Source organism: Lepisma saccharinum, chromosome 1 (genome assembly GCF_977018435.1).
Source record: "Lepisma saccharinum chromosome 1, izLepSacc3.1, whole genome shotgun sequence".
NCBI classification, from domain to species: Eukaryota; Metazoa; Arthropoda; class Insecta; order Zygentoma; family Lepismatidae; genus Lepisma; species Lepisma saccharinum.
This window is the reverse complement of record NC_139229.1, coordinates 101417394-101444696: the sequence shown is the minus strand read 5'-3', so window position 1 is coordinate 101444696 and position 27303 is coordinate 101417394. Positions and strand designations below refer to the sequence as shown.

The window sequence follows — 27303 nt, the reverse complement described above, 5'->3', positions numbered from 1 at the left end:
ATTGAACTGTAAAAACTGTTGGTGGGATATACGAAGGCCTGTATTAATACAGTGATTGTTTACTTTTGATTTAGCATGGATGCGTTAAAAATATATATTACAGATGTTACTTAAGTTCTACTGCATCAAATATTTTTTGAAAGACAGTAACATTTAATGAATTACTAATATTTTGTGGCCTCCCCGATGGCGCAGTGGTAGCGTCGTCGCCTTGTAATCAAGGGGTCCCTGGCTCGATTCCCGGTTGAGGCACATAGTGGTTCGGATCCAGGTATGTAGCTAGGTTGATCAGTTTGGGGGGGCCCAAACGTAAGATTTTTTCTATCAAACTATTATAAATGAACAAACTATTTATACACCATATAGGCCTATGCTGTATACATACTATATATATATATATATATATATATATATATATATATATATATATATATATATATATATATATATATTTGTCTTGGAAAGAAAAGGATCAAGGACCTCTTCGGTGGCGCATGGTAGCCTTGTAATCAAGGGGTTCCGGGTTCGAAAGGGGCTTAGGATATCCCTTATCAGCAACCGCCATCTAAAGACGAAAAGGTTGGGGGGAGGAGTAAATGCGCTGAAGATGAATTTCTTGGTATATTGCAACTTACCATATACAAGATGTTTAATCCTGTTAATGAAGTAAATTTAATTACTACTACACATTATTAAAATCAGATATTTGTAGGATTTCGGGAAAGGACTGCAGCTCCCGAGCCCCTTCCCTGGGAATGTACCTGCTTGTATTAGTTCCAAAATTTCTGTGCTGTTCCAACATCGTGAGGACAATTTGGGAAGTACTTGAAAGCGATATGGAAGCAAATTCTGCTCTCGAAACTATGGGACTCGATGTGATGAAAACGCGCAACCGAATGAAAGTACTCTTTGCAGGCCTTGTGCCTCAATATTAATTTTACTGACTAATTGTAAGTTTTTCTCTTCCTCCTCGATGACGCAGTGGTAGCGTCGCCGCACCTTGCAATCAAGGGGTCCCGGGTTCGATACCCGGTGGAGGCACATAGTGGTTCGGATCTCCGATTAGCCTTACTGTGCATACACGTACTTGAAACACGAACTCGATAATTGGAAGGTTTAGAAGAACTAAACATAGCTTTTCATGCATCGTACAACTTTGCTTCTTTTCACCCTACTTTTACAGTTTTTCATCCTAAGAATTCCACTGAAACCAGAGGTCCAAGGTTCGGACCTTGGATAGGTATGGTTGTATCATGTCTCCCATCGCCATTCCTTCGGCTCATCATTCATCCTCATCGTCGCATTTAACCCAAGAGGTAGAAAAGCGGCGTAATATAGAAATATATAAATGATTGATTTGGTTTATTTTACTTCGCTTTTCTGACACTTTTTGGCTAATCGTGAAGATGAAGATGACAATGAGTGATGTGAAATTGATGAGAGGACCATCATAAAAACACACACGCCCAGCCCGGGATTCGAACCCAGGACCCCTGGCATCATAATGCACCTTGTTAACCACTGCACAACAAATGGACGGGTTAATGTTACAGTGGTGTAAGTAACTTTAAAAAAAAAAAAAAACAAAGAAACAAACACTTAGACATAGAAACCAGATCGCGATAAGTTAATCTGTTAACAGAGAACGTGAACTAAATCAGAGATTCATTCAACTGTCAACAGATGAGAGTTTAACGTCTTGTAATAAAGGAAACAGGTGTTGTGTTGATCAGCAATGTGCTGTGAGTCAGACTGTTTTTTATTTTTAACAATGTGACTTATACCACTGTAACTTTAACCCGTCCAAATAGAAACAGAAAATGCTTGATAAGTTATTTGCTTCTCCATAACTCATGATTATATTACAAGTATTATTCGCTGCATGACTAGGGATTAATTATATTTGTATGTCTAGCCAACCTAGCCACCTAAGCAGCAGCAGCAGCTTCCGCATTTGCAGGTGGAGGCTAAATGAAGAAAAATCACAGAAAGTCAGAAATATATACAAATTTTGTAACATAATACTTATAGAGTATGCAAACGGCTGTAAAAACAATTGCTACATACCTAGTTTCCTTCCTTAATTGAAACGTGGTTTATTCTTCATTATACATGAAATCAACCACCCTGGGAGTTGAACCCAGGATCTTGTGTGGTAGTCACTCTCCTTTAGAATGCCAATATGTTGGATATTTGGTCGATCAGTCGCTCGTGATCCATGTTTCCAGAGGAAGACAATCTGGCAGCTTCTCATTCGACATTTTACTCGCGATGTAGGAAAACGAGATCACAAGCACTTCGTGATGCTATCTTCTCGCGTTTACAGAAATTTACCACTCCTCGGACAACAAATCCTACTTCAAACTGACAGATATCAACTGTCCACCAAATCAACAGATGAACCGACCTCTTCGATGTTTCTCCGAATTTTCAGAAAGTGGCCTTTCCCTCCTTGCAGGGCAGGTCATTAGCAGGAGGGTTGAGTGCATATGAGAAGAACCGCTATGTCATTAATTCTCGCGCCGAAAAAGGGACAAGCAATAGAATTCTGTTCTTGGAATTTGAAACGCATGGGGATATCTTTTCTGAACCATAAAATAATTAACGCAGAAAGTTCTAGCCACCCGTAGCTAAATCTTCATGTTTGTGTCGTCCTTTCGGTGCCCATGGAGCCAGTGCAGGGCCAGATGAAGAGAAAGTGCGGGTTTTGGGGGATCCTGGATCTGGTGTGCAGCAGGGAGGAAAAGTGCATTTTCAATAGGTTTCAGACTTCCCTGACCGGAAGGGACCACAAAATCATTAACTTCATCCCCTCCCAATACATCTGTTTGTGTTCAACAAGCAAGAAACAGGGAAATAAGAAAGAAATGCCTTGCTTGGGTTCATGCTACTAAAAATTGAAGAAGTGTTTCAAATTGCAAGTAAAATTTACTGAAGAATTATTTTGCAATATTTGTCATCAAAGTAAAATTTCCAGCAAATACAGAACAGTTTCCCGGGGCCACGTGGACGTTTGCCGGGGCCAGTGCCCCCGCATGCCCCCCTAACGACGTCCCTGTTCGGATCCCACTTTAAACTGTAGGTCCAGTCCCGATTAGCCTATTTGTGCATAAAGTGAACTTAAAACACAAAATCAAATAAAACTAATATTTTATTGCAATAATACAGAACAGATAATTATGAATTTAATATTATACACAATGTTTCAAAATGATGTGAATAAATTTCGACCAGTTATATTTTATTCATAAATTGCCAAAATAAGATAAAAACTTCACACATATGTAATGTAACTGTCCAAGTTTAAGGGCCAATTGTTATCGCGAAGTTAACTCACAAATGCTCAATGTGAGCACCCCTCGTTATTCTGCACACTTCAATACGGTAATCTAGCTCCATCCAGACACGTTTCACCATGTTTCAGAATGTTCTCATCAATAATTTGCACCGCGGCTGATCTAATAGTTCTTTGCGGGTGAATCTTTTGAAATTGTGTACGAAACTGACGTTGCACGCTCACGCCTGACGTACTCTCGCAAAATGCTTTCTCACAACTGGCAGCCATTTTACAACTGGTCAGCCTGCCACCTGGCAGCAGAATTTAGAATTACTGGGACCGTTCAAATAAAAAATATTAAAATACTTTAGTGTTCGAATGTATTTCACAGGATATTCGATCGTTGATTGTTGTATTACTTATGAACGTGTTTTTCTCGTTAAGACCGTGTATTATGAAATTTTGTAAAGAATCTATAATATTAATAAAACGATAAAAAAATCACGTTTTTACCACTAGCAAATCGTGGAACAGATTTAAATTTTGAAAATGGTATTTTAACCATTGAAAGCCCTTGAACTTAGCTCACAATAAATCTGCAAACTTTCGCGAACCTACTTTCGGTCCGCGGGCCACAGGTTAATAACCGATGCTTTATATGACAACAAACAAATTACATTATAAATGTATCTTTCCTGGGTTCGTGATTCAAACAGAAGTGGAACTGAAATTAATATTTGTCTCGAAATGCCCACCGACGGTGGGGAAAGTTCTTGATCTAGGAGTTTAGAAACATGGATAAGCCTACAGTCGTGGAAAATGTAATTTTCAAATACGGGATAAATTGATGATCACTATAGTCACGGAACTCAGGACATTATGCTTAGATAATGGAGTGTCCCTTAAAATACGGGACGCCTGGCAATCTTGCCTGATGAGAGGAATGTACAGTGGGATCCATGAGTGTTACCGTGCAAATTGTCCATCACCATGTTCGTGCACTTCATTTCACCCAATAAAAGCTTCAAGAATTACAAGAAAACTCAAAGCAAGCTGTTGACAACAGCATACATAAAAATCCATCGCTTAAAAACACATAGGATGTAAGAAAAAAATTAATGAAAATAGTCATGGACAATTTGCCGAGCAATACTAATGGATCCCACTGTACGTATGCGCTTTAAAAGTTGGAAACAAATGAGGACTTAACCTGGCTGGTAACTCGAGAACACCTGTTCGAAAGTGTCATCAAATCGTCACAACTTGTGAGCCAGGGGCGTGCCGTGACCTTTCGTGATAGGCAAGCGATGGGTTAATGTTTCGTTTCGGTTAATTATAACAATTTCAAATATAATATAGGCCTACACACATCCCTACTTAAAATAATGTGCATAATGGTGAAGTATCGGGCTTGAGTGTATGAAGTGCATACATACCGTAAAATCAAATCTTCGCTGCACGGTTTTTAAAGAAGCAAAACAGCCTCTCGATATAAACTTGCGAATTTCAACCATGAAGAAAATAATGATTTACTTGATATTTGAGGGCAACTGTAAATTAAATTACGTTCTTTTTTAACCCTGAAAATAATAAACATCCTATTAACATACAGTTTCGATCTTAAATAAACGGACGGGTTTCGGTTTCTTACTTGGCTAGAATTATGAATCATGACTTGTCTTCAGTTGGATGGAAGCGCAGATGTGATTCTGGGAACATTCATGTATTTGCACTGCATTATAAAAATTGCTCAAGTCACTGTAGCCTGTATAGTTCCATGGTCCTAAATTTGTATTGAACAAAACACATGGCCAACAAAATAATTTATTAAGATCATTGCTGCCACAACCACATAATATTGTTGTACTGAGATGTTTTAAACTGCCTAATGAAAACTTTCCTATCTTTCTTAGTTGGTTTGGTTATGCACAGTTAAGGACACGGTCGCTCATGGTTCACAATCACAAACTCCAACTTTAAACCATATGTTCTCGAACTGAATGGTTTTGAAAGAAGGTCCCTAATTAAGTCCTTACCTGCGGCACTGCAAATCGATGGCTCTTCTGGTATGTCAACCATGGTGGAAATTTTCAATATAGAAGCATACTTGTACACCAGGTACAAAAACACGACACAAAGAACAGAAAAAAAACAGTACAATATCAAAGTAAAAAACAATAAGCATCCGCAGCACCCACGCTTCTAAATTAACCTTCCTTTTCACCCTACCTGCAGTGTTACATACCCTCCATATTTCCGAGTAACTGACCACATGACGAATATGTTCAAGTACCGGCTGTGATTTCATTTCTTATAAATAGCATACGACTGGTGATCACTGGCTAACTTCATTATGTAATTTGTTGATTACTATAGAGTTTCAAACATGAAAATCGTACCGCGTTAGGTTGTGCTACGGATGCACAGAAAATTCTGGAAGTTAGCAACACTTGTGGCAAGTGTGGACGAATTCTTTCCAACACCCTTGCCAAAGACAGATGCGGTCTTGGTCTTGCTTGCCCTCGGCCTTTTTCTTCGTAAACGGGGATGGACAGTGTCCATGCAAGAACTGCATAAGTCACTCGAAAAGCGGGGCGAAAGGCGAGCAGTCACCTTCTTCTAACGCGGTCAGTCGTGCCTCATCGCCCAGCGTCGTCAAGGGTTTAGCCGGTTTATGTTTCAAGCCAAAAGAACAGAAAATGAAAATTCTGCAATGTAAATATCTTATAGTAAATAAATTCCATTCTAATGTATATAAAGGCATTGAAAAACACGAACTTAAGATATCAAAAGTGTTTTAAAAACAACGCAAGCGGCGCTTGCTCCGCCTTTTCCTTACTGCACGCTTCTGCTTGTGACAGACTACTTCTGCTTTTACACGCGTCAAATATTCCCTTCATTTTATTAACCATTGTTGTATAGTTAGGAGAGTAGAGTGCTACCAAACCCAGGTTGCGTCGCTAGTTCGCACATGGCAGAACAGTGCGGTAAGGACAGACGTATTACACATGCTGCTTGCCTTGGGGAAATCCATGTGAAGAAGCACACGGATAAGTGGTGACGTTTAGAAAAAGGCATTGTAAAGATTAAGTAAGTGAACGAAACTCCGACGCCCCCAAACCACGAGACCAAACTCGCACAGATTAATGTATCGTCACAATATGCAAATGGTTGTTTCTCGCTGTAATGAATGCAATTAGTTAAGGTAAAACTATTAATATTCATCCGAGAGCATTTTAAAGCTTCTTCGAGACTTAATTAATACTTTAACGCTTCGCCAGTTTCACTAATGACGCCATATTCACCAATTAGCCCATGACCGTATTTAAGGGGAAGATTTAACAAGTCCAAACCCATCCCCTTTGGTTAGTGCATAATAACAATGTACGCGTAGTTGCTAACGATAATACTAGATGGCGCCAAGCAAAGAAGAAAGAAAAAGAACAGAAATTTCTGACGCTTCAGGTAGAAAAGCAACGTGGAAGATGAAATAACTTAAAATATAAACTCTTATGAAAAGTGTCAGACTCGAAACAAACAAAAGTGGGCAAGAATATAAAGAAAGAAATAGATAACAAAAAAGATTCTATCATAAATGTCAAGAACCTCAGAACGATTTTGTGCCTTGTGTCATCTGATTCATATACTTTCTTGTACTTTTCATTTTCCTTGTATGTACCATTTAACCCTGGAATGGTACCTATGCGTCTAAGAGACGTAGTTCAGTGGAAGAACAGCGGCCATCTTGTTTCGGGGGGGAACCTTATTCCCGCCTCCCAGGTATGCTTCAACGGAAACTCTCTTGGCAAGTCAGTGTTCCTCAGATTGCCGAGCAGTTCACGTCAAGATCAGTGTTTTGTTTTTTCCAAAGCCTAGTACGCCTGTGAGACGTATTGATACCATTTAACGTAAATTTTCCTACGCCTGTCAGGCGTATTGGTACCATTCATGTGGTAGTGTTCCTACGTTTGCCAGACGTATTAGTGCCATTCACGAGGTAGTGTTTCTACGTTTGCCAGACGTGTTGGTACCATTCATGAGGTAGTGTTCCTACGTTTGCCAGGCGTGTTGGTACCGTTGATGAGTTTATGATTACATAGGTACCTACCTTATTGTTCCAGATGTCCGGCACAAACACAAACAAAACATTCACTACTGAAGATTAGATTTTACAAGAACTGCAACTTCAGTTAGATGAATCCGATTGCAGCGAGGTTGAAGACGAAATTGAAGTGGATCAAGATGCCTTTCCTGAGGATCCTGACGATACCGACTTGGACCCAGACTATGAACCTTCGTCAGAAGAAGAAGATATCTAGGAGGCCATCCATCATTCAATCAGCAGCACAATCATCTCGGCCTTCAGCTGTTTCTAAATCAAGTTCGTCAAGAGCTGAAGGTAAGCAAAAGTCAGGACCTGCAAAACAACCTCCAAAGTCAGGTGAAAAGAGGAAGAGGTCAGCCGAAGGAAATGATGACCATTCAACAAACAAAAGATTAAAACCTGAATGTGACGATATGTTCGGGCGTAACGGGTTTGCTTGGAAAACTGTTCCCATTTCTAACACATCTGGAAAAGCCGCAGCTAAAAACATTGTACATGTCAAACGAGAAACAAAAAACGAAGCTGTAGATGTTTCTGACCCTGTTGAATGTTTTAACGTCTTCTTTACCTCAACAATGTTGGACATGATCCTGTACAACACAAATGAGGAAATTGCAAGACAAAGGGAGTCTTATAAAAACAAGAATGCTTCTGCTTTGAAGGACGTTTCATTGGCTGAACACAGAGCACTCCTCGGTGTGACAATTCTCGCAGGGGCCAAGAAAGACAACCATATGAAGTTACAAACATTACATGACACAAAGGAATGCGGCGAAAAATATCATGCATAATTTTCTGTGCAGAGACATCACTTCTTGCTCAACACTCTTCGCTTTGATTCTCGAGAAACTCGTGAGGAAAGGAAGATAACTGATAAGTTTGCACCCGTACGGGATATATGGAACATGCTGATTGAGCAATGCATATCAAATTATGAACCAAGTGCCTACATGACAATTGATGAGCAACTAGTGCCATTCCGAGGACGAGTCGGGTTCAAAATGTACATCCCAAACAAACCAGCAAAGTATGGGATAAAAATTGTGATGCTTTGCGACCAAGGAACGAATTACATGGTAAATGCGATCCCGTACCTTGGTAAAGGAACTACACCTTCAGGCACGCCTGCAGCAGATTACTTTGTTGAAAAGCTAACAGACATCATCCAAAATTCAAGTCGTAATGTTACAATGGATAATTGGTTTTCCAGCATCCAGTTAGCTAAGAAAATGGCAGAAAGAGACCTCACAATGATTGGGACGACGAAGAAAAATAAACCTGAGTTTCCTAAGGAGTTTGTGGACCCCAGTTATCTTTCACGACCTCCTCAGTCATCGCTCTTTCTTTTTCATGAGGATCTGACAGCAGTTTCATTTACTCCACGTGTTAACAAACTGGTCACTCTTATTTCCACAATGCATGACGACGATGCAATAAATGAAAACAGTATGAAGCCTGAGGTAATTCTGTGTTATAATCAAACAAAGGGAGCAGTTGATGCCTTTGACCAGTGTGTCACGAATACTTCTTGCATACGAAAAACAAGAAGGTGGCCAATGAACCAGTTCTACAACATGCTCAATATTGCATGCTACAACTCTTACATAATATATGTGCTCAACTTTTACAAGAAAAAGAAAAAAGATGACGACGCAAAGCCTTTGTCGAGATTTCAGTTCCTCATCAAATTGGCAAATCAACTAACGTTTCCATGGATGAAGGAACGAATGAAACAGCCACATATGCCTCACACTCTAAGAAGCAGCATACAAAATTGCCTTGGCGTTGTGGATCCACCTGTTGTGGTTCAACCTGCAGCGAAATCTGGAAAGAGGCAGTACTGTACTTACTGCTCGTATAAAAAGAGAAGGATGAGTAAAATGATCAGCTGTAACTGCAAAAAGCCTATCTGTGGCGAGCATTCTTTCATCGTTTGCCACATTTGTAAAAAATGATAATTTAAAGACTGATTTGTTTGTAACTATTTACTGTTCTGGATGTGGAAGGAGGAGTGAACATTTTTATTCATGAAGTTTTTCTAGTTATTGTGGCTAGTCTAAATGACTGTTTTTTAGTGATAGAGAGTAAATTTTAGTTCATGTATTCTTCATTAATACTTTTACATCCATTTCCTAGTTAAAGGGATTGTCTTATACCTAAGTATAATCTTTATTTGTTTATTATTTTCTTGCTGTTCGAGTTACCTACTCGTATTTGCATATATATTATGACTCTTTCTATGCAACCTAGTTTATAAATGTTTAAAATGTATGAGTTTACGGAAAAATGTTATTTTAATTATATTCATTAACAATAAAAAGTATCTAAAATGCAGCGAGAAGAGTATGGAAAAAAATTAAATCATTTATAGAGGGTATAGTAACTTTTTTTTATGTGTTCGTCTATGGGACGTATAGGTACCATTAAACATAGATTTTTTTAGGTACTATTCCAGGGTTAAATTTAATTGAATTTACCTTGTACCTACCTCATGCACACAATGTCAACCGTAGTTCTTCGAATCTAAGGCGCAGACTTACCGGTAGTTACAAACAGTAAATATTTTTTCTTAACTTTCCTTAAAATTAACGGTAGCTGCAATACAACAATCAACATTTCATTTTCCTGATAAGAAAATGCTCAACGAAATTTTTCCCCTTTAAATTTGCTGTGTTAGGACAACAATGAACATTTTACAACAAATAGTCATTCAATTGTTATCAGTTTCGTAATCGGGTAAGCGCGGGAGACAGAATCTTCATGTTTCCCAGTACATACCGGTAGTCAGGTTTCGTTGACGGACGCGCGCCTTAAATTCCAATATTTTTTTTTAATGAGGCGAAAATTCATGTGCGCCTTAGATTCGATGGAGTCTTCGATTCGAAGAACTACGAACTGCATCCTTTGTCACCCAAAACAAAGCCAAAAGCCTTCACACCAGCCGAGGGAGCAAAAACACCTGCAACGAACTACCATCACGCTCAGCCTCTAAGGAGGCAAATCAACCCTTTTCAACACATCCCAACTAACCTAAAAACTCAGTTTACCTCTAATACCTAGCACCACCCTTCAAAAGAAAAGCAGAGTCCCACGGGACGTTACTTACACCCCATCCTGCCCAATAAGAAAACAATAGTAATGTAGTTTTTTGTTTAGCTTTAATAAGGGGGATGTCACATTGTCTCTATTGCATTATGTATGTTTTAGTGGATGGAAAAAATGGATCAATCGTATATACCCTGTTCCAGCGATATCTGGAGCAAGCGAACGAAAACAAATCTCTGCGCAAGTAGTGATGCGAGACGTCTCCACCAATGAACACGAGTAGTGTAAACTTATTGTTTCAACGCAGCACTTTGTAGGTATCCTTTTTTTTATCAATTGAATATAACTTTTTGACATATTTTGACAATTTTTTGTCAACGTTTTAGCGCTTAGCGATGTTTTAGTACAATTTTCAATGCACCACTTTTTTCCCCACCTCGCACTTGGTAGGTATATCACGATCTTACGTGATATAACTTAACCTATTCATTTTTTTCGTGCTAAACTACACGAGAGCCTCTACGCGCTTTGACCTACTTAGAGGTAGTAGGTGGAATGCTTCGTTCTGGCTGGGCCCTTTGACCTACTTTTTATTTTACGACGTTTTACGGACTAAACTAACCTACAATGAGAGAAAAAATGGACAGAAAAAGTTCTGGCATCACTTTTTAAGCTATTTTTTACCTCCTGCAAATTTTGCTCTTATGCTAACTCGCCCTTTGACCTACTACTTTTTTATTTTACGACGTTTTACGGACTAAACTAACCTACAATGAGAGAAAAGTGGACAGAAGAGAAGCTCTGGCATCCCTTTTTAAGCTATTTTTTTTTTACCTCCTGCAAATTTTTGCTCTTATGCTAACTCGTCCTTTGGCCTTCTTTTGAAATGACTTACGACATTTTCCTATAAGTCTGCTGTCTCCTCTTACTGTAAGGTCCCCTCAGTGTAATCTACTACGATCTTGCTCTCAGCGTAATCTGCCACGATGTTTTTTAAAACTCTCATGTGTGATCTTCTACAATGTGTGCCCCCCCCCCATGCTACGACCTAACGGGACCTCTCTCCTTTTTTTTTTTTTAGATTAACAATTTTGTAATGGAGGATGTAGAAAAAGCCATTCTTGCTCGACGAAGGCGATATATTTAAAACTGCTCCGTGACCCTCTCGTTCTTCACGTCGTACGCGAAGGACTTCTCGGCGATCAGGATGACACTGCATAGAGTATCGGCAGGCAGCGCGTCGTGGAACTCGCACACGACCTTGATGTTGGTGCGATCGTTCAGTACGAATTCGACCTTCACCCGCAAGTTCGGGAACCAACCGCTCGTGCAGGTAATCGATCAAGCTAGCCTGATCGCGTTTATCCATGAGGATGAAAAGCGAATCCGTGTCCATGTACATCATGTGCGGACGCTGGAGTTCGAGGGGAAATTTTCGACCACGTCGCGTGATTTTAATAAGATGGTTCGCGACAGAAAAGTGACCAGAGAAGCACAAGCTGGGGGTTCTTAGAAACGAACGTGCCCCCAACGTTTTCCCGTAAGGCCTTCGAACGTAAGGTTGATTCACGTGAGATCGAATTTCTTCGGGGATGTCTTTCAGCTCGTACATCTGACCGTACATGCTGTTCATCATCAACTTCGCCGTGTTCTGTTTCGCGTCCATTTCGATCAGTTTGCCCGGCGGCAAGGTCTTCTCGCAGTTCTTGAATTCCTTGATTTTTTTACGCAAGACCATGATCTTGCGAATGCACGTGGCGTTGAGCGTGCCGGGCGAGAAATACACGTGGAGATCCGCTTCCGTGCAGCCGGTTGGGGATTCGTACTGCCGCGATAAACATCGACTTCCGTGCCTGGTGGAACGGGCGTTCCGGTGTGGAATTCACGCTCTTCAACGTGAACTTGGAGTGGCGAGAGCCCTGCTGCGACCATGACGCTCGGGTAGAGGGGACGTATGTGAACCCCGAGAAAATTCTATATAAAATAACATACCTGGAAATTATATTCACAGTATAGATTGAATTTTGATTTTTGTAATCACCCCCGAGAAATTCTATATAAAATAACATACCTGAAATTATATTCACAGTATAGATTGAATTTTTTGAGCTTTGTAATCACCCCCAAGAAATTTTATATAAAATAACATACCTGAAAATTGTATTCACAGTATAGATTGAATTCTTGAGTTTTTTTTGTATTCACACCCAAGAAATTCTATATAAAATAACATACCTGAAAATTCTATTCACAGTATAGATTGAATTCTTGAGTTTTGTATTCACACCCAAGAAATTCTATATAAAATAACATACCTGAAAATTGTATCGCTATATATACTAGACTTTTTTTTTATTTCTGTGATTTTGGAGAAATCATAATGGCATCCACCACCAGTTTCAATCGAAAAAATGATAAAACTGAATGTGTTACTTGTGGGAAGCTAATCTCAAGGAACAATTTATGTAGCGAAACAGGTTCGAGAATTAATCGTTCGTTACCTTCTAAGTCTTGTGCTCGATGCGGAAAGATGATCAGCATTACACATTTAAGTAAACACCTTAAAATTTGCAAACCATCGACCGGACAAGCATCGAAAAGGAAAATCGATAATTCAGAAACGGAAGCTTCCACTTCCAAACAAGTTAAATTATCCGATGAACGAAAACCAATTAGATCTGCATTCAACCGTCATATTCAGGATTTCTCTTTTACTTCGGAACCAGGCTACGATATTCTTAGTTTCTTGCGTGAAACGAAAACATTCGTGATAAATATTCTAAAAAATAAATTGGAAAATAATTCCATAAAAGTATACGTTGATCTATTTTCCGAATACGAAAAAGTCGATGGTACAACAAGAGTCTTTTATCATCGAACAAAAAACCAGGCTCTTCATTTGGCGGACGTCGATAATTTGGACGAATTTTATTCTGATCTTTCAAATGGACTGGTTAAGAAACACGACGATTTCGAGGCTACAGGGTCGGGATGGTCTCTGTGTGGAAGTCCTCACACGTTAACCGTTTACGTGAACCAATTCTCGCCTCTTCGCGCTTCCAGCTACGTTCCTCTTCCACCGAACATTCAACACAAGAGGGCTGTGTTAAATATACAGAACAGCGATAACAAGTGTTTCCTTTGGTGTGTGTTGGCGGAACTTCACACGATTCATTGGTCAAATAATCCAGAACAGTTTATCATTACAAGCAGCATGAACCTGAACTGGAAAATGCAATCTGGCATCGAATACCCGATGACCATTTCTGATATATCAAAATTCGAAACACGAGCACGAGATGCAGAAGGAAAACGCTTAATCATCAACGTGTATTCCTATACGTTGGATAAACATGTCGTGCATCCCGTCAGGATAAGCGATGTCGACGATGATGATGCTCGTGTGATTAACCTTCTTCTAATTTCAAACGACAGTGTTCACCATTACTGTCTCATTCGTTCACTATCACGCTTGGTCAGAAGTCAATCAACCAAGTATGCAAACAACATCGAAGTTTGCCCGAGATGCCTAACCACTTTCAACGATATAAAACAAGTCGATTATCGAAAATACACCGGACGTCAGATTGCTATCGAGAAACTTGCCGAACATAAAATTTATTGCGGCAACAACAGACCGGTTCGAATGTTGATGCCCGAAAAGAACGAAGTGGAAGAATTCAGGATGCACAAGGCATTGTTGGAACATCCGGCCATCATCGTTGCTGATTTCGAGGCGTTCCTCAAACCACTCTCATACTGCGATCCGGATCCCGAAGTTTCTTCCACCACACCTTACCAGCTTCACGAACCAAACAGTTTCGGTTACGTTGTCGTGCGACAGGATAAAATAGACGAACCGTACGTATACCGAGGACCCGATGCAATCGAACGCTTCTTCGAAAAGATGATGGAGGAGGTTGGGAAAATTGGATGCATGCTGCAAACATCGAAACCGATGCTTCCGTTATCTGCTATCGAACTTCAAAATTACTATGACACTGTCAAGTGTCCCGTGTGTGATAACCACTTCACAGACGACAATCGTAAAGTGTTTCACCATTCGCATACGGACGGTCGCTTCATAAGCGGAATCTGTAATGCATGCAACCTCAAAATCCAAAAACCAAAATTCGTCCCCATATTCTTTCACAATGGTTCTAATTACGACTTTCATCCCTTAATCAGGAAACTCGGATACGACGCTCAAAAAATAGATATTCTTGCTCAAAACGAAGAACGATACATCTCCATAAGTAAGAAAGTTATGATTCCCGAGACTAAAAATACCATCGAGATGAGGTTTCTAGATTCGTACAGATTTCTCTCTGCCAGCCTGGACGCTCTTGCCAGCAAACTTTTAGACGAACAATTCAAAATTACAAAAGCTAGTTTTCCCAACGTAGACATAGAACTCGTTAGACGTAAAGGGATTTATCCTTACGAATATGTTAGTGATAATTCTAAATTTAATGACGAAGCTCTCCCACTTCCAAGAGAATTTTACAGCAGACTCAGAGAGAAAGGAATCACGGACGAAGAATACCAACACGCGCAACTCATGTGGGAGAAATTAGAATGTAGGACCCTCGGAGACTACCACGATGCCCACTTAAAATTAGACGTGACGATACTCGCGGATGTTTTTCAAGCGTTCAGGAAAACGGCAACGAATATTTATAAATTAGATCCAGCGTATTTCTACAGCCTACCGGGATTAGCGTGGTCGGCAATGTTATTCCAGACAAAGGTCAAGCTGGAACTGATATCGGACGTGGACATGTTACTTTTCATCGAGAGGGGGATTCGGGGCGGGATGGTACAATGTGTACAGAGATATGCAAAAGCCAACAACGTGCACATGAAAGAAGATTATGATTCAAATCGAGCATCGAATTACATCTTCTACGCCGACGTTAATAATCTCTACGGACATGCCATGGTACAGAAACTTCCTTACGGGCGATTCGAATGGGCATCAATAGACGTAGAAAATTTCGATGATAGTGAGTATGGCTTCTTCGCAGAGGTGGATATCGAATTCCCCGACCATTTACACGATCTGTTCAGCGATTTACCACCGGCATCCGAGTTCAAATCTTCGCCTCATTCTAATCAATGCAAGCTTTTATTGACTCTAGAGGGGAAAAAGAGATACGTTGTTCATTACTCGAATCTCCGATTCTTGATCGGGAAGGGTGCTAAGGTAGCGAATATTAGAAGAGTCCTCAGGTTTAAACATTCCGAGTAGCTCAAACCGTATATTGAAACAAACACGCAACATAGGACGGTTGCCACTTCCGATTTAGACAAAGATTTTTTTAAATTGATGAATAACGCGGTGTATGGCAAAACGATGGAAAACGTGCGGAATCATGTAGACGTAAAATTGGTTTCGGATAAAAATAAATGCATGAAGTGGGTGGCCGATCCTAGATTCAAGTCGAGAAAAATTTACAATGAGAATTTGGCACTTTTCAATCTAGATATAAAATTGATGAAATTCAGAAAACCAATTTACGTTGGCGCAACGGTTCTCGACTTGTCGAAACTTTACATGTTCGAATTTCATTACGACGTGATGAAACCCTTCTTCAATGATAAGATATCACTTTTGTACACGGACACCGACAGCTTCATTTACAGCATACAAACACCTAACCTCTATGAAGACATAAAAAATCCTTCCATGCTTGAGTATTTCGATACTTCTGCATATCTTCAACCCAACAGATTTGGGATTCCTTCCCTCAACAAAAAAGTCCTAGGTAAACTGAAAGATGAATGTAACGGTGATATTATTGTCGAGTTCGCGGGTTTGCGTTCGAAAATGTATGCCATGAGAACAGAAAGTAGCGTCACGAAGAAAGCAAAAGGTGTGTGCAAGAATACGGTGGAGAACAAACTCACCTTCCACGATTACATCGATTGCCTTTACTCACAATCGACGATACTAAGTATAGAACAAAGAATCCAAAGTGTAGACCATGTGATTACAACAAACGAAGTTAGGAAAGTAGCATTAGATCCGCATGACGATAAAAGATGTATTTTGTCTTGTGGAATCCACACGTTGCCTTGGGGGCACTATCGTTTAGAAATTAGTAAAAATTGTAGGCAATGCAAATGAAAAAAAAAACTTTAACTGTCTCACATACACAATAAGTAACTAGCAAGGACAATGAATCTTTTTGGTTTCCGAAAGCAAACCAACATGGAAACTGTACACCGCACGATGACAGATCTACCTTCCGTGTTAACTAAACTCAACGGTCTATTGATCGTTCACCTCAACAGCATTTGGACGAAATTGGATGACGATGTGGGTAAAACCTTTTACGTCTTCAATAACAATTTACATTTCTACGAAATTCCGATCGACGGGAAACTTCGAATCACCGTGAATCCGGAGAACGAAGGGCGAAAAATCAAAATTTCTAGCGGCAAGAACATTTTTCGAATGAAGCACGACAAGGTGCTTTCTAACATGGCGTACGATGTTTCTGCAGGAGATTGTCTATACGTGGAACTCCTACGAGATTACGACAAACTCGTTCCTCTCTTCGTAGAATTACGAATCGTCTATCCTATTATAAATAACCGTTAACAAAAATGCCTAACGACATTTTCGGCAACACTAAGCGTGTGGACCACGCAGAAGAAATTCTCATGTTGGATATTCGAGTTAAAAAGTTGAGGAGCGATTTGATCGCTTTGCAGGAGACCTTAAACAAAAGTTTAGAGTCGGAGATCGCTACGCTCCAAACGCAATGTCTCGACCCCATTCTGAAAATCGATTCCGAACTGAAAACGCTCATAAAAAATTATGTCGACGTACCTTCTTACGACAACGTTCAAAATATACAGTTGAGCGTGGATTCGCTTCAAAATGATTTGCCCAAATTACAGCAATTTCAATCGAAAAATGAAGATTTGGAAAAATTGAAACTCGAAATCGAAGAACGAACTTCCGCAATCGAAAAGAATTTCTCTGAACTTCAAACCGTCGTGAACGATATCGATGTAGAACGCTTGCATGTCGTCGTTTCCAAATTACAAGAAGAATTCACCGGCACGTTGGAAGAAATTAAATCCAAGTTACAGACTTTGGAAGATACCATGACGAACCTACCTTCGTCAGACGAACTGCAGGTCATCGGTAAAAGCGTCGCGAACATAAAAATTCAATTGGAGGCTTATCAAGATTTCGAACACATTCAAACCACCATCGCTACGCTTCAGGCGTCTCTGGAGTTGATCAACGAAGAAATTAAAAATATTAGAGTTCAAGCGAGTGCGTTGACGAGCATACAAGACACGTTAAGCACGGTTCAGCAGAAGATCGACTACCTGGAAAATTTGAACGTCGAATCCAACCTCGCTCATTTTCATCACGTACTCGACAACATACAGGGTGACTTGGAATCGTTACGGACGAGCGTGCCTTCGAGCGAAGATTTGGAAAAATTGAAAACGGCGGTGACGGCACTATCCGAATCGAGCGACATCAAAAGTTCATTGAGCGATCTCGAAAGTACGGTGGCCAATCTCCCCACCTCCAAAGAATTACACGCTTTGAAAAGGAACATATCTCGAATGCTGAAACGACTGGAAACGGAAACGGCGAACGTGGAACTGATTCGAGACGAACTTGCTTCGCTGGTGTCGACGCTGCCCACTTCGCAGAGCGTCACGGATCTTCACACGCAGTTTACCGAGATGCGAAGCATCGTGAACGATCTTACCGAGAAAAGTTCGAAATTGAATCAAGTCGAGAACCTTCAGAACATTGTCGTCAACATCAGAGATCAAGTTGGAGTGCTGGAATCCACGCAGGAATCGACGCTGGCCTCTTTCGGTGCCAAGTTGCAAGAACTGAACGAAAACTACAAGCAGTTGAACGTGGAAGTGAAAATCAAACCGTCATTTTCTGCCGTAACGGATACCATAGTCGAGCATTTGCTGCCCATCGAAAATAAACTCGGACACGTTCACAGTAATCTGCTCGGCGTCGACACTAAATTCGCCAAATTGTTCACCTTGCAAGCCATCGAAATCAACAGCGTACCCAATCAGCAGAGAATCTCCACGTTCGTCGAAGGTAACAAACTGTACATGTTGCATCCTTATCATCCGTACTACAAGTTTCTCCTCGATGGCACGATTCAGATAAACGAATTTTCGTACTGGTCTCACGGCAGAAAAGCTAGCGTCCCCACCATGACCTTGATATCGAATCGTGGTGTCCAGAAAGCAGGAAACATTCCTCTGGCACTTTGGAACGAAACGCACAACATATATGAAATACACGAAGACGAAGATCTTACCGTTTTCGACGTGAGTGCCGGCGATAAGCTGATCGTTCAAAACACGAGCGAGGTGCCACCCTCTTTGAATCCCATCACGCTGGTGCTTCTCTTCAAACGTAATCTCTAAAAAAATGTCAAGGCAAGCCATCGTCCAAGAATTGCATAAACCTGCACGCCGCAACTACGAACGTTTGGCGGTGGTAACCAAGGGCATCGACGACCTCTGGGAAAGTGACCTCGTGGAGATGAGCAGCGGCAAGTTAAAAAATGTACATAAATTGAACAAGGGCAACAAGTACCTCCTCACCGTCATAGACACGTTTTCGAAATTCGCGTGGGCTCTACCTTTGAAGGCGAAAACAGGAACATGCGTCACGGAAGCACTCAAATTAATTTTTCGCGAAAGCGGCGGCAGACGACCTCGGTTTTTGCACACGGACAAGGGGAAGGAATTCTACAATGCCGTATTCCAAAAGTTTATTCGGAAACACGACGTTCAACATTACTCGACCTTCAGTCACATCAAAGCCAGCATCGTGGAAAGATTTAATCGCACTCTGAAATCGCGCATGTGGTCACGCTTCACGCTTCAGGGAAGCTACAAGTGGGTCACCATTCTTCCGGAACTCGTTAACGACTATAATCACACACGGCACAGAACGATAGGCATGAAGCCAGCTGACGTTACCAAGTCCGACGAGCAGCGATTAATTTCTAGCGTTTACTGTCCAAAGTACACACCCACGACAAAAAAAGCTAAATACAAAATTGGAGACCAGGTGAGGATCAGTAAATTGAAGCGAACGTTCGACAGGGGTTTCACACGAAACTGGAGCACGGAACTTTTTACGGTGGTTCGAGTTCTACCCGGGAACCGTCATACGTATATAATAAAGGACAGTGGCGGTGAAATTTTATTGGGACGCTTCTACGAGGAGGAACTCTCTAAAACTAAATACCCCGACACGTACCTTATCGAAAAAGTTTTGCGTAAGAGAGGTGACAAACTTTTGGTGAAATGGCTGGGACTTCCGGGAACAAGTTGGATCGATTCGATCGAAGTGATTCTATGAGTACGTGGAATGTTGTGAAACGTTTACCTGATTCGGAAAATGAAACGAAGAAAAGAAACTGCGAATTGCTCCCCGACAGCATACGATGTCTGATCGTAGGACCTTCGGGGTGCGGAAAAACGACACTGCTCATTGATAATTTTATCCTCGCACCCAATTGGTTAGACTGGGAAAACAGACACCTCTACGTATTTTCGAAAAGTCTCGAACAAGCGAAATACCAGCAACTTATGAAACTGTACGAGGGACTGGGCATTGCAACTTTCGCATCTGAAATCATTCCAGTGGACGATTGTCTCGAGAATTCCGTTGTGGTGTTCGACGACATGATCTTGGAAAATCAAAACGAGATTCGTAATTTTTTCACTCGAGGTCGTCACAAAGGATTGGATTGTTTCTACCTGGCACAAACTTTTTCCAAGGTTCCGAAACAACTGCTACGCGACAACGCTAATTTTATTTGCTTGTTTCGACAAGACCACACCAATTTAAAACACGCGCATGATGATTACGTAGGGGCTGACATGAATTACAATCTATTTTCTAAATTCTGCTCCCAGTGTTGGAACAGTGACGATTTCGGATTCGTGACCATTGACATGACTCGAAAAGCAAACCATGGAAAGTATAGAAATAAAATAAACGTTTATCTAGACGTCTCAGAGGCTAACAAGAGGAAAATTTCAGATTTGCAACAAGTAGAAAATCCAAAAAAAAAAAAAAAATCAAAAGGTCGTGAGAATCTAAAAAAATAAAATTTTAAAAAACGTTCTTTTTTTTTCAAACGTCTGACAGGCATATATAAATAACCATTACAAACAAAAGTGAGTGTTATAAAAAGTGGATAGTCTCAAGCGGTGACGGCAAGAAAACTACGAGAACCGAACGTATAGGCTGAGAATTCGACGTTTCAGAAACGTTTCAACGTATATAGAAAAATGTCAAAACGTCAATTTCAAGAAGAGGACAATCTCAAGTTGCGGGAATATCTAGTGAAGCGATTCAAAGGTTGGAAATCCGAGAATCGCGGATCCTACGAAGAGAAGAAACGTCAGGATCAACCTGTGATCGACGCCATCAGCGGTCTAGGTAAAGAAATCAAAAGTGTCACGGAACAAAATAAAAATTTGATCAACGAACTCGTTCCACTCGCAGCTAAAAATTACGCTGTACCCACGCCCATTTCGAGCATTCCTTCGACGCCGTTCGAACTGAAGGACGTACCACGACGTCGAGCCATAAGCAGCACGTCTTCGGATAAGATCGAGTTGGGACCTTTGGCACGAGACTACCTGAGCACGGGGAAGTTCGACAAGGATGAAGTGTTCGGATTGTATCCGAGCATGGAAACCAACGAAGGCGGTGTCGTGTGGAAGATTGGGAAATCGAAAGTCACCTTAAAGCCACATTAAAGTTAATTTAGGCGATAAGAATAGTTGGACCAGGTATCCGGGTACAGTGGGACTGTGGGAACTCGTTGCCAAAAAGCAGCCGAAGGATTACACCGACGAAGATTACCAGAGTTACAGGGAAATTTTAATCATGACGGATGCCATGTACCAGAACAACGACGCCTCGCAGAATAGGGTGAAATCGAGCAGCGGCGAGAAGTACAGGAATCTCATCAAACCGATTTGGAACGAGGTGAAGAGTGGAAGCGGCGTCAAACGCTACAACACGTTACCCAAAGAATTCGTTTGGGTGGACGACGTGAGGAAGCTCGTGGACCGATTGTTGGTGATAGCCGGCGAAGAGAATGCAGGCAATCGTAATTTCTACAACGAGAAGGTTGGCATCGTGGACATGATCAGCACGAAACTTTCCAACTTCATCGTGAACGACGACAAGGGCATAGGTTACCTCATCAAAATCATCAACACGCTGCCTCCGAGATTCTGGAACGTGGCCGAAGGAAAGGGACTCGTGAACGACATCATCAACAAGTTACCTTTCGAGATGCATTTACCTGGCTACCAGTACTGCGGACCGGGTACCAAACTCGAGAAAAGATTGGAGAGAGGAGACAAGGGTGTGAATCCGTTGGACGCAGCATGCAAAGATCACGACATCGCTTACAACACCACTCGCACGGATCTGGATGCACGTCACGAAGCAGACAGAAAGTTAGAGCACGCAGCTTTTGAAAGATTCGTCAGCAGAGACGCTTCTTTGGGTGAAAGAGTTGCAGCACTGGGCACCACCATATCCATGAGCACGAAACAAAAATTTGGGTGGGGTATATAAATAACATACAGCAAAAAAAAAAAAAAACATGTCTCGTATAACTGATTTGCCGCACGAACTGCTATGTAAAATATTCAAACACGTAGTAAACGGAGATGTTAATAAACTTTTAATCATAGCGAGATCAACGCCGGAATTTCATATCCCTTGTGAAATGGCTGTCAAGGACCATCTTCGGGAGATCAGTGGAATGAGGTGCGGTGATCTCGACACTCTTCTTTCGGCCGCAGGGGAAAAATTAAACGATAGGTTGGATGAATTGCACGAGGCGAGGCAGGGGAGAAGACGATACACGGATGATTGGCGCAAGTCTAAACAGGAGACCGAAGAAATCATCACGCACATCATCGCGTTTTCCGAAGCACGAACTTTCTTCCTCTAATACACACAAAAAAATTCTTCGATACAAATCTCGTGAAAAAAAGTATATATAAATAACACACATCGTGAAAAAAAAAAAATTCTCTAACACTCTGAATTTCTCTTCGATATGAGTGAAAAAAAAATAAGTGACCTCCAAGCATTAAAACAAATGCTAAATTTGTCGGTCGAGTATGTAAAAATTCAGGAATTGGAAGTCGACAAACCTTACACGATAACTTCCGGTTCAATTGTTTCTACCCAGTATGGTCCCAAGGTGCGTCTGTTGCTCAACGGACAATACAGTCTATTTTTACCAGATCGATACGCTAACATGTTATCCGACGAGAAGCTATCTATTTTAATCGAGAACAAAACTCGAATCGTGTACAAGGGGACAAAGGAACTTCTTGGTAAGAAAACAAAGCACGTAATAGAATTTGTTTAATCACGGACACCCCAACCCCCGGAATATATATATAAAATAACATACCATGAAAAAAAATGACAACTTGTATAACTCAACTTCCTCCCGAAGTGTTGCAGAAAATATTTACGTTCACGTTCGACGGGGATGTAACTAAGCTCATAGACTTGTGTAAAGTAACGCCAGAATTTCGTTCACCGTGCAAGATGATTTTCATGGATCACCTCCGAGAAATAAGCGGAATGAAAAAAAATATTCCGATCCCCAGAGACTCTTTCGAGCCGCAAACAAAAAAATTGACGATAGGTTAGACGAGCTGCACGAGTGGAGGCAGGGGAGAAGAAGATTTACCGAAGACTGGTACGCGTCGAACATTGAAACTGTCGATCTTGTAAACCACATGATAGCATTAGGCGAAGCAAAAACTTTTTTTCTTTCCCAGAATACATATATATATAAATAACACACCGCCACAGTTGTTTTGAGTGAGACGATATAAATAACACACATCGTAAACCTAACGGAAAAGAAAGTTGTTCTCTTTCCCAGATAACATATAGCATCAAAAAAAAAATGAAGCCCAAAGGTGTCTTGTACCAGATACCATACTCCAATCTAAAAAATCTAGGTGCCCTCGATGGCTTACTCAACAAGAAACAACGCGAGAAGAAACGTTCTTGCTTGACGAAAGGACACGGAATGAAATTGCTCCTCAGCACTCCACAATTGAGACGGTTGCAGCGTTCGCGGAAACAGCAAAAGATAGGAGGTTTCATATTCAGCATCCCGGCCATCCTGGCAGCATTGGGGGCCGTTGGAAGTTTGGCCGACGGAAGTGCCGCCATCGCGAAAACCGTCATCGACTCGAAGAACAAGAAGGCGGAATTGGAAGAACAGAAACGTCACAACCTGTCCATGGAGAAGAAAGGGGGGAAGGGCGTAATGAAAAAGTTTAAAAAAAGAAACAGCAGCACTCACCAACCGAGACATTGAATCTCTGATCAAACCATTACAAATCAAACACTTCAGAGGAGTTTTCATGTCAGACTCGTTACCTTCAACCGTTAAAAAAAGAGAATGCGGAGTAGTCAACTTGGACGGTCAAGAAAATCCAGGCACGCATTGGATATGTTACCACAAAAATGACAATAAAGCATTCGTTTTCGATTCTTTCGGAGGTGTTCCACCTACAAATTTAGTTCATTATCTGAAAACGAACAAAACCTCTATATACTACAACGACGAACGCATTCAAAATTTCGGAGACGTGAACTGCGGTCATCTCTGCCTCTCCATGCTCGCGTTTCTCTCTAAAATAAATAAGCCATCGGTGGAAGATTTCCAGAAAGCATTGTGGAACCTTAAACACGATGGGCGTGTTCCATCTCACGAGCGAATCTTCGATCTTGAAACTCACGCTGCACGACGACATCGTCTATCCTAAATCCGTAGCTCTGCGTGCATTCTACAGCATGTACCTCATACCTAACGTCACGCAGCACAACAACAAAATTAGCGTCGGAAGCGAACATATCGTCGTCACGCCAGGCCAATACAATCTTTCCACTTTGCAAGCTCAATTACCCAAAGGCACGTACCTTTCTCAAAATTCGGTCACGCACAGAGTGGAAATCGTGTCGGCGACGGAGACCGTGGACCTGGGCACCATGGGAGAACTTTTAGGTTTCGAGAACGATCACCCGAAACTCGAAGCTGGCATCAAACACGTAGCAGCCAATATTCCTAAATTCTTAGCCATAGAGACTTTGAACGTCCACTGCAACGTAGCGGAAGGCATGATCACGAAATCCGACGGGGGGTTGCTGGGAAGTCACAAGCAGACGGGAATCATCGCCACGTTCAAACCCAGTTCCGAATTCATGGAACCGATCATCTACACACCCTCTTCGCCGATCTATTTTCCAGTATGTCGCAACCGCATAGACAACATAGAGTTGGTGGTGACGAACGAGAAAGGAGACGTGGTGGATTTCGCAGGTGCCACTACGACGGCCATCGTGGAGATCAACGTATAATAAATAACACATAGTGAAAGAAAAATGGAGCAGATCGAAAGTTACGAATTGCAATCTTTCCCTCCGAACCGTCGCACGTTCGCCAATCTCAACGAAGCGAACCGGGAGATCGAATACGACGTGGACGTAGGCGACGGGTTCGTTCATCCTCACAGAGCGGACCTTTACCTTCAATTCGACGTGGTGAAGAAGGAAAGCGGAGACGCGTTTCCCGCAGCAGCAAATTTGATACTCGTGGACAACTTCGTGCCTCACCTGTTCTCGCAGGTGGAGGTGAGGAAACACAACACCGTCATCGACAGAATCGATTATCCAGGCATCACGTCGATGGCAGTGGGAACATTGAAATTATCCAAAACGGACGCGGCATACTATCAGGCGGGAGGGTTCGAAGCGGGGACGAAAATATCGACGAGAAGTCACACGGTGCTCTTTCCCATGCGTCTGCTTCCGGGATTCTTCTCGGACTACAAGGAGATCATGTGGAAGGGAGGACTGAGAATCACCTTTCGAAGAGCGGCCAACGACAACGACGCATTGATGCGATACGCTACTTTGGGTCCGGACGGCACCACGCCGCTGCCCAACACATTACCCGAAGCTGCCAAGTGCGTCATCCGGAGCATGGAGTTGAGAATGCCGGTGGTGGAATACGAAACGAACTACGCCCTCAAGTACAAAGCGGAGATCTTGAAAAGTCCGCAGGTGCCGATTCACTTTCACGGTTACCAGTGCGTGCAGAAGTTAGCGTCCGGAAGTCACATGGAATTCGACGTGACGACGCAGTTCAACAACATACAGTTCGACATGCCAGATTTCGTCATTGTACTTTTTCAGACCGGGAGGGACAAGAATCAGGAAAAAGATTCCAGCAAGTTCGACGACTGCAAGATCAAGAACGTTTATCTGAAGAATGGCAGGAACGAAGTGTTCCCGCGCGAGAATTACAACCTCGACATGACCAAAGACGATTACCTCAAACTTTACGAAGCGTTCTCGGCTTACAAGCGCGTGACCGAGGGAAGCGTGGACATGTACTACACGCCCAGCGAATTCAAAGCACGGAGACCCATGACCGTCATCAACACGACCAAGCGGAAGCAGGTGGTGGTCAACGATCGCACCAACATCAAGGTCGTGTGCGAGTTCCACGACGCGCTGCCTGCCGATACTCTATGCAGTGTCATCCTGATCGCCGAGAAGTCCTTCGCGTACGACGTGAAGAACGAGAGGGTCACGGAGCACTAACAGCATATTTAGGTAATTATTGGTACTATAGAATTTACACTTAATAATTATATTGCCCTGAAATCCGGGATCTATTGCTAAGTTACATAAAGTAGAGAATGACGTCTTTGTAAAGTCCAATAATCATATTTCATAATCATATGATTGATCCTTATTAAGTACACCTTGGACCTATTAGTCAAGAAAATCTGTGATCCATATACCCGAAACTTACCTTACCCAACACTTAGAAGCGTCAAAATTGTAAAATCTCGCCGTACTTACTTAATATTGGTACTTACTATAATATTCGATCCATTGTTTGACTGAGACATGCAAACGCTGCTCATTCTTGTAGCATTTCAAATACTGTCAACTCTCTGCTTTTCACCGACTTGGAAAAGTTTGGATTCCCGTCCTCTACCGCCCTGGTACGATAAATCTAAGGTTGGAGTGTTTGTTCACTGGGGATTGTTTTCGGTTCCTGGCCAGGGCGAGTGGTTCTGGTCACATTGGATGAGTAAGTAGACTTATAATATTCATATTTTTCCCCTTTAATTTCGAAAGACTGTTGTTTCAGTATCTTATTTCTTTATCAAATGGGACTGAATCTGAAACAGAATATATTCACCCTCTTTCTTTTTTTTTCCTTTAATGTTTTGTTCGGAGCGAATGGGTGTTATTTGTGACGGGCACCATCGACTAACTAGTTGTTAGTCGAAAAATTTAGTGGACTACTTTTTTGACGAATATTGGTCGAAGTAGTCGTTCGACGACTATTACTCAACCTTTAACTAACTCCTCTTCCAAGTCGAGCTTTTATATTATTATTTGTTTTTTTTAAGTCTCCTAAGATACAAGCTGTTGTATAATTTATATGGACCCAAAAGAAAAAAACCCGGACCCCCTTAATTACAAGCTTATAGTACAGGGCGAGTCAAAAGTCAGGTTACACAGGAAGTTTTCCTCGTACGTTTGTTTTGTCCAGTTTCCTGGTGCATGGATCGGTCGCCGTGGTCCCGTTGAATGGCCACCGCGGTCTCCAGACCTGCCACCGATGGATTTTTTTCTCAATTGGGGTCATTTAAAGGCGCTTGTCTACTCAGTCAAGATTCAGAACATCCAGCATCTGAAGGAGCTCATTGTGCAATTTGCAGACATGATTATGTCGGACGTTCTGCAAAAGGTTCTGGAGAACTG

General features: G+C 41.6%; 1 protein-coding gene across 3 annotated transcripts in view; it reads left to right on the top strand.

Annotated features, from left to right (window-relative positions):
- Positions 1-27303, top strand: part of LOC145985499 (alpha-L-fucosidase-like) — a 75248-nt gene that overhangs the window by 27819 nt on the left and 20126 nt on the right. The window contains exon 1 of one of the 3 annotated variants that reach the window (XM_083119576.1): positions 26319-26623. The exons of 1 other annotated variant lie outside the window; for it this stretch is intronic. In XM_083119576.1, the coding sequence (XP_082975702.1) occupies positions 26437-26623 (187 nt within the window). In that variant the 5' untranslated portion in view covers positions 26319-26436. Of the gene's footprint in view, positions 1-26318; positions 26624-27303 lie in introns of those variants that run through there. One more of the 3 variants, XM_083119580.1, reaches the window with a different exon arrangement.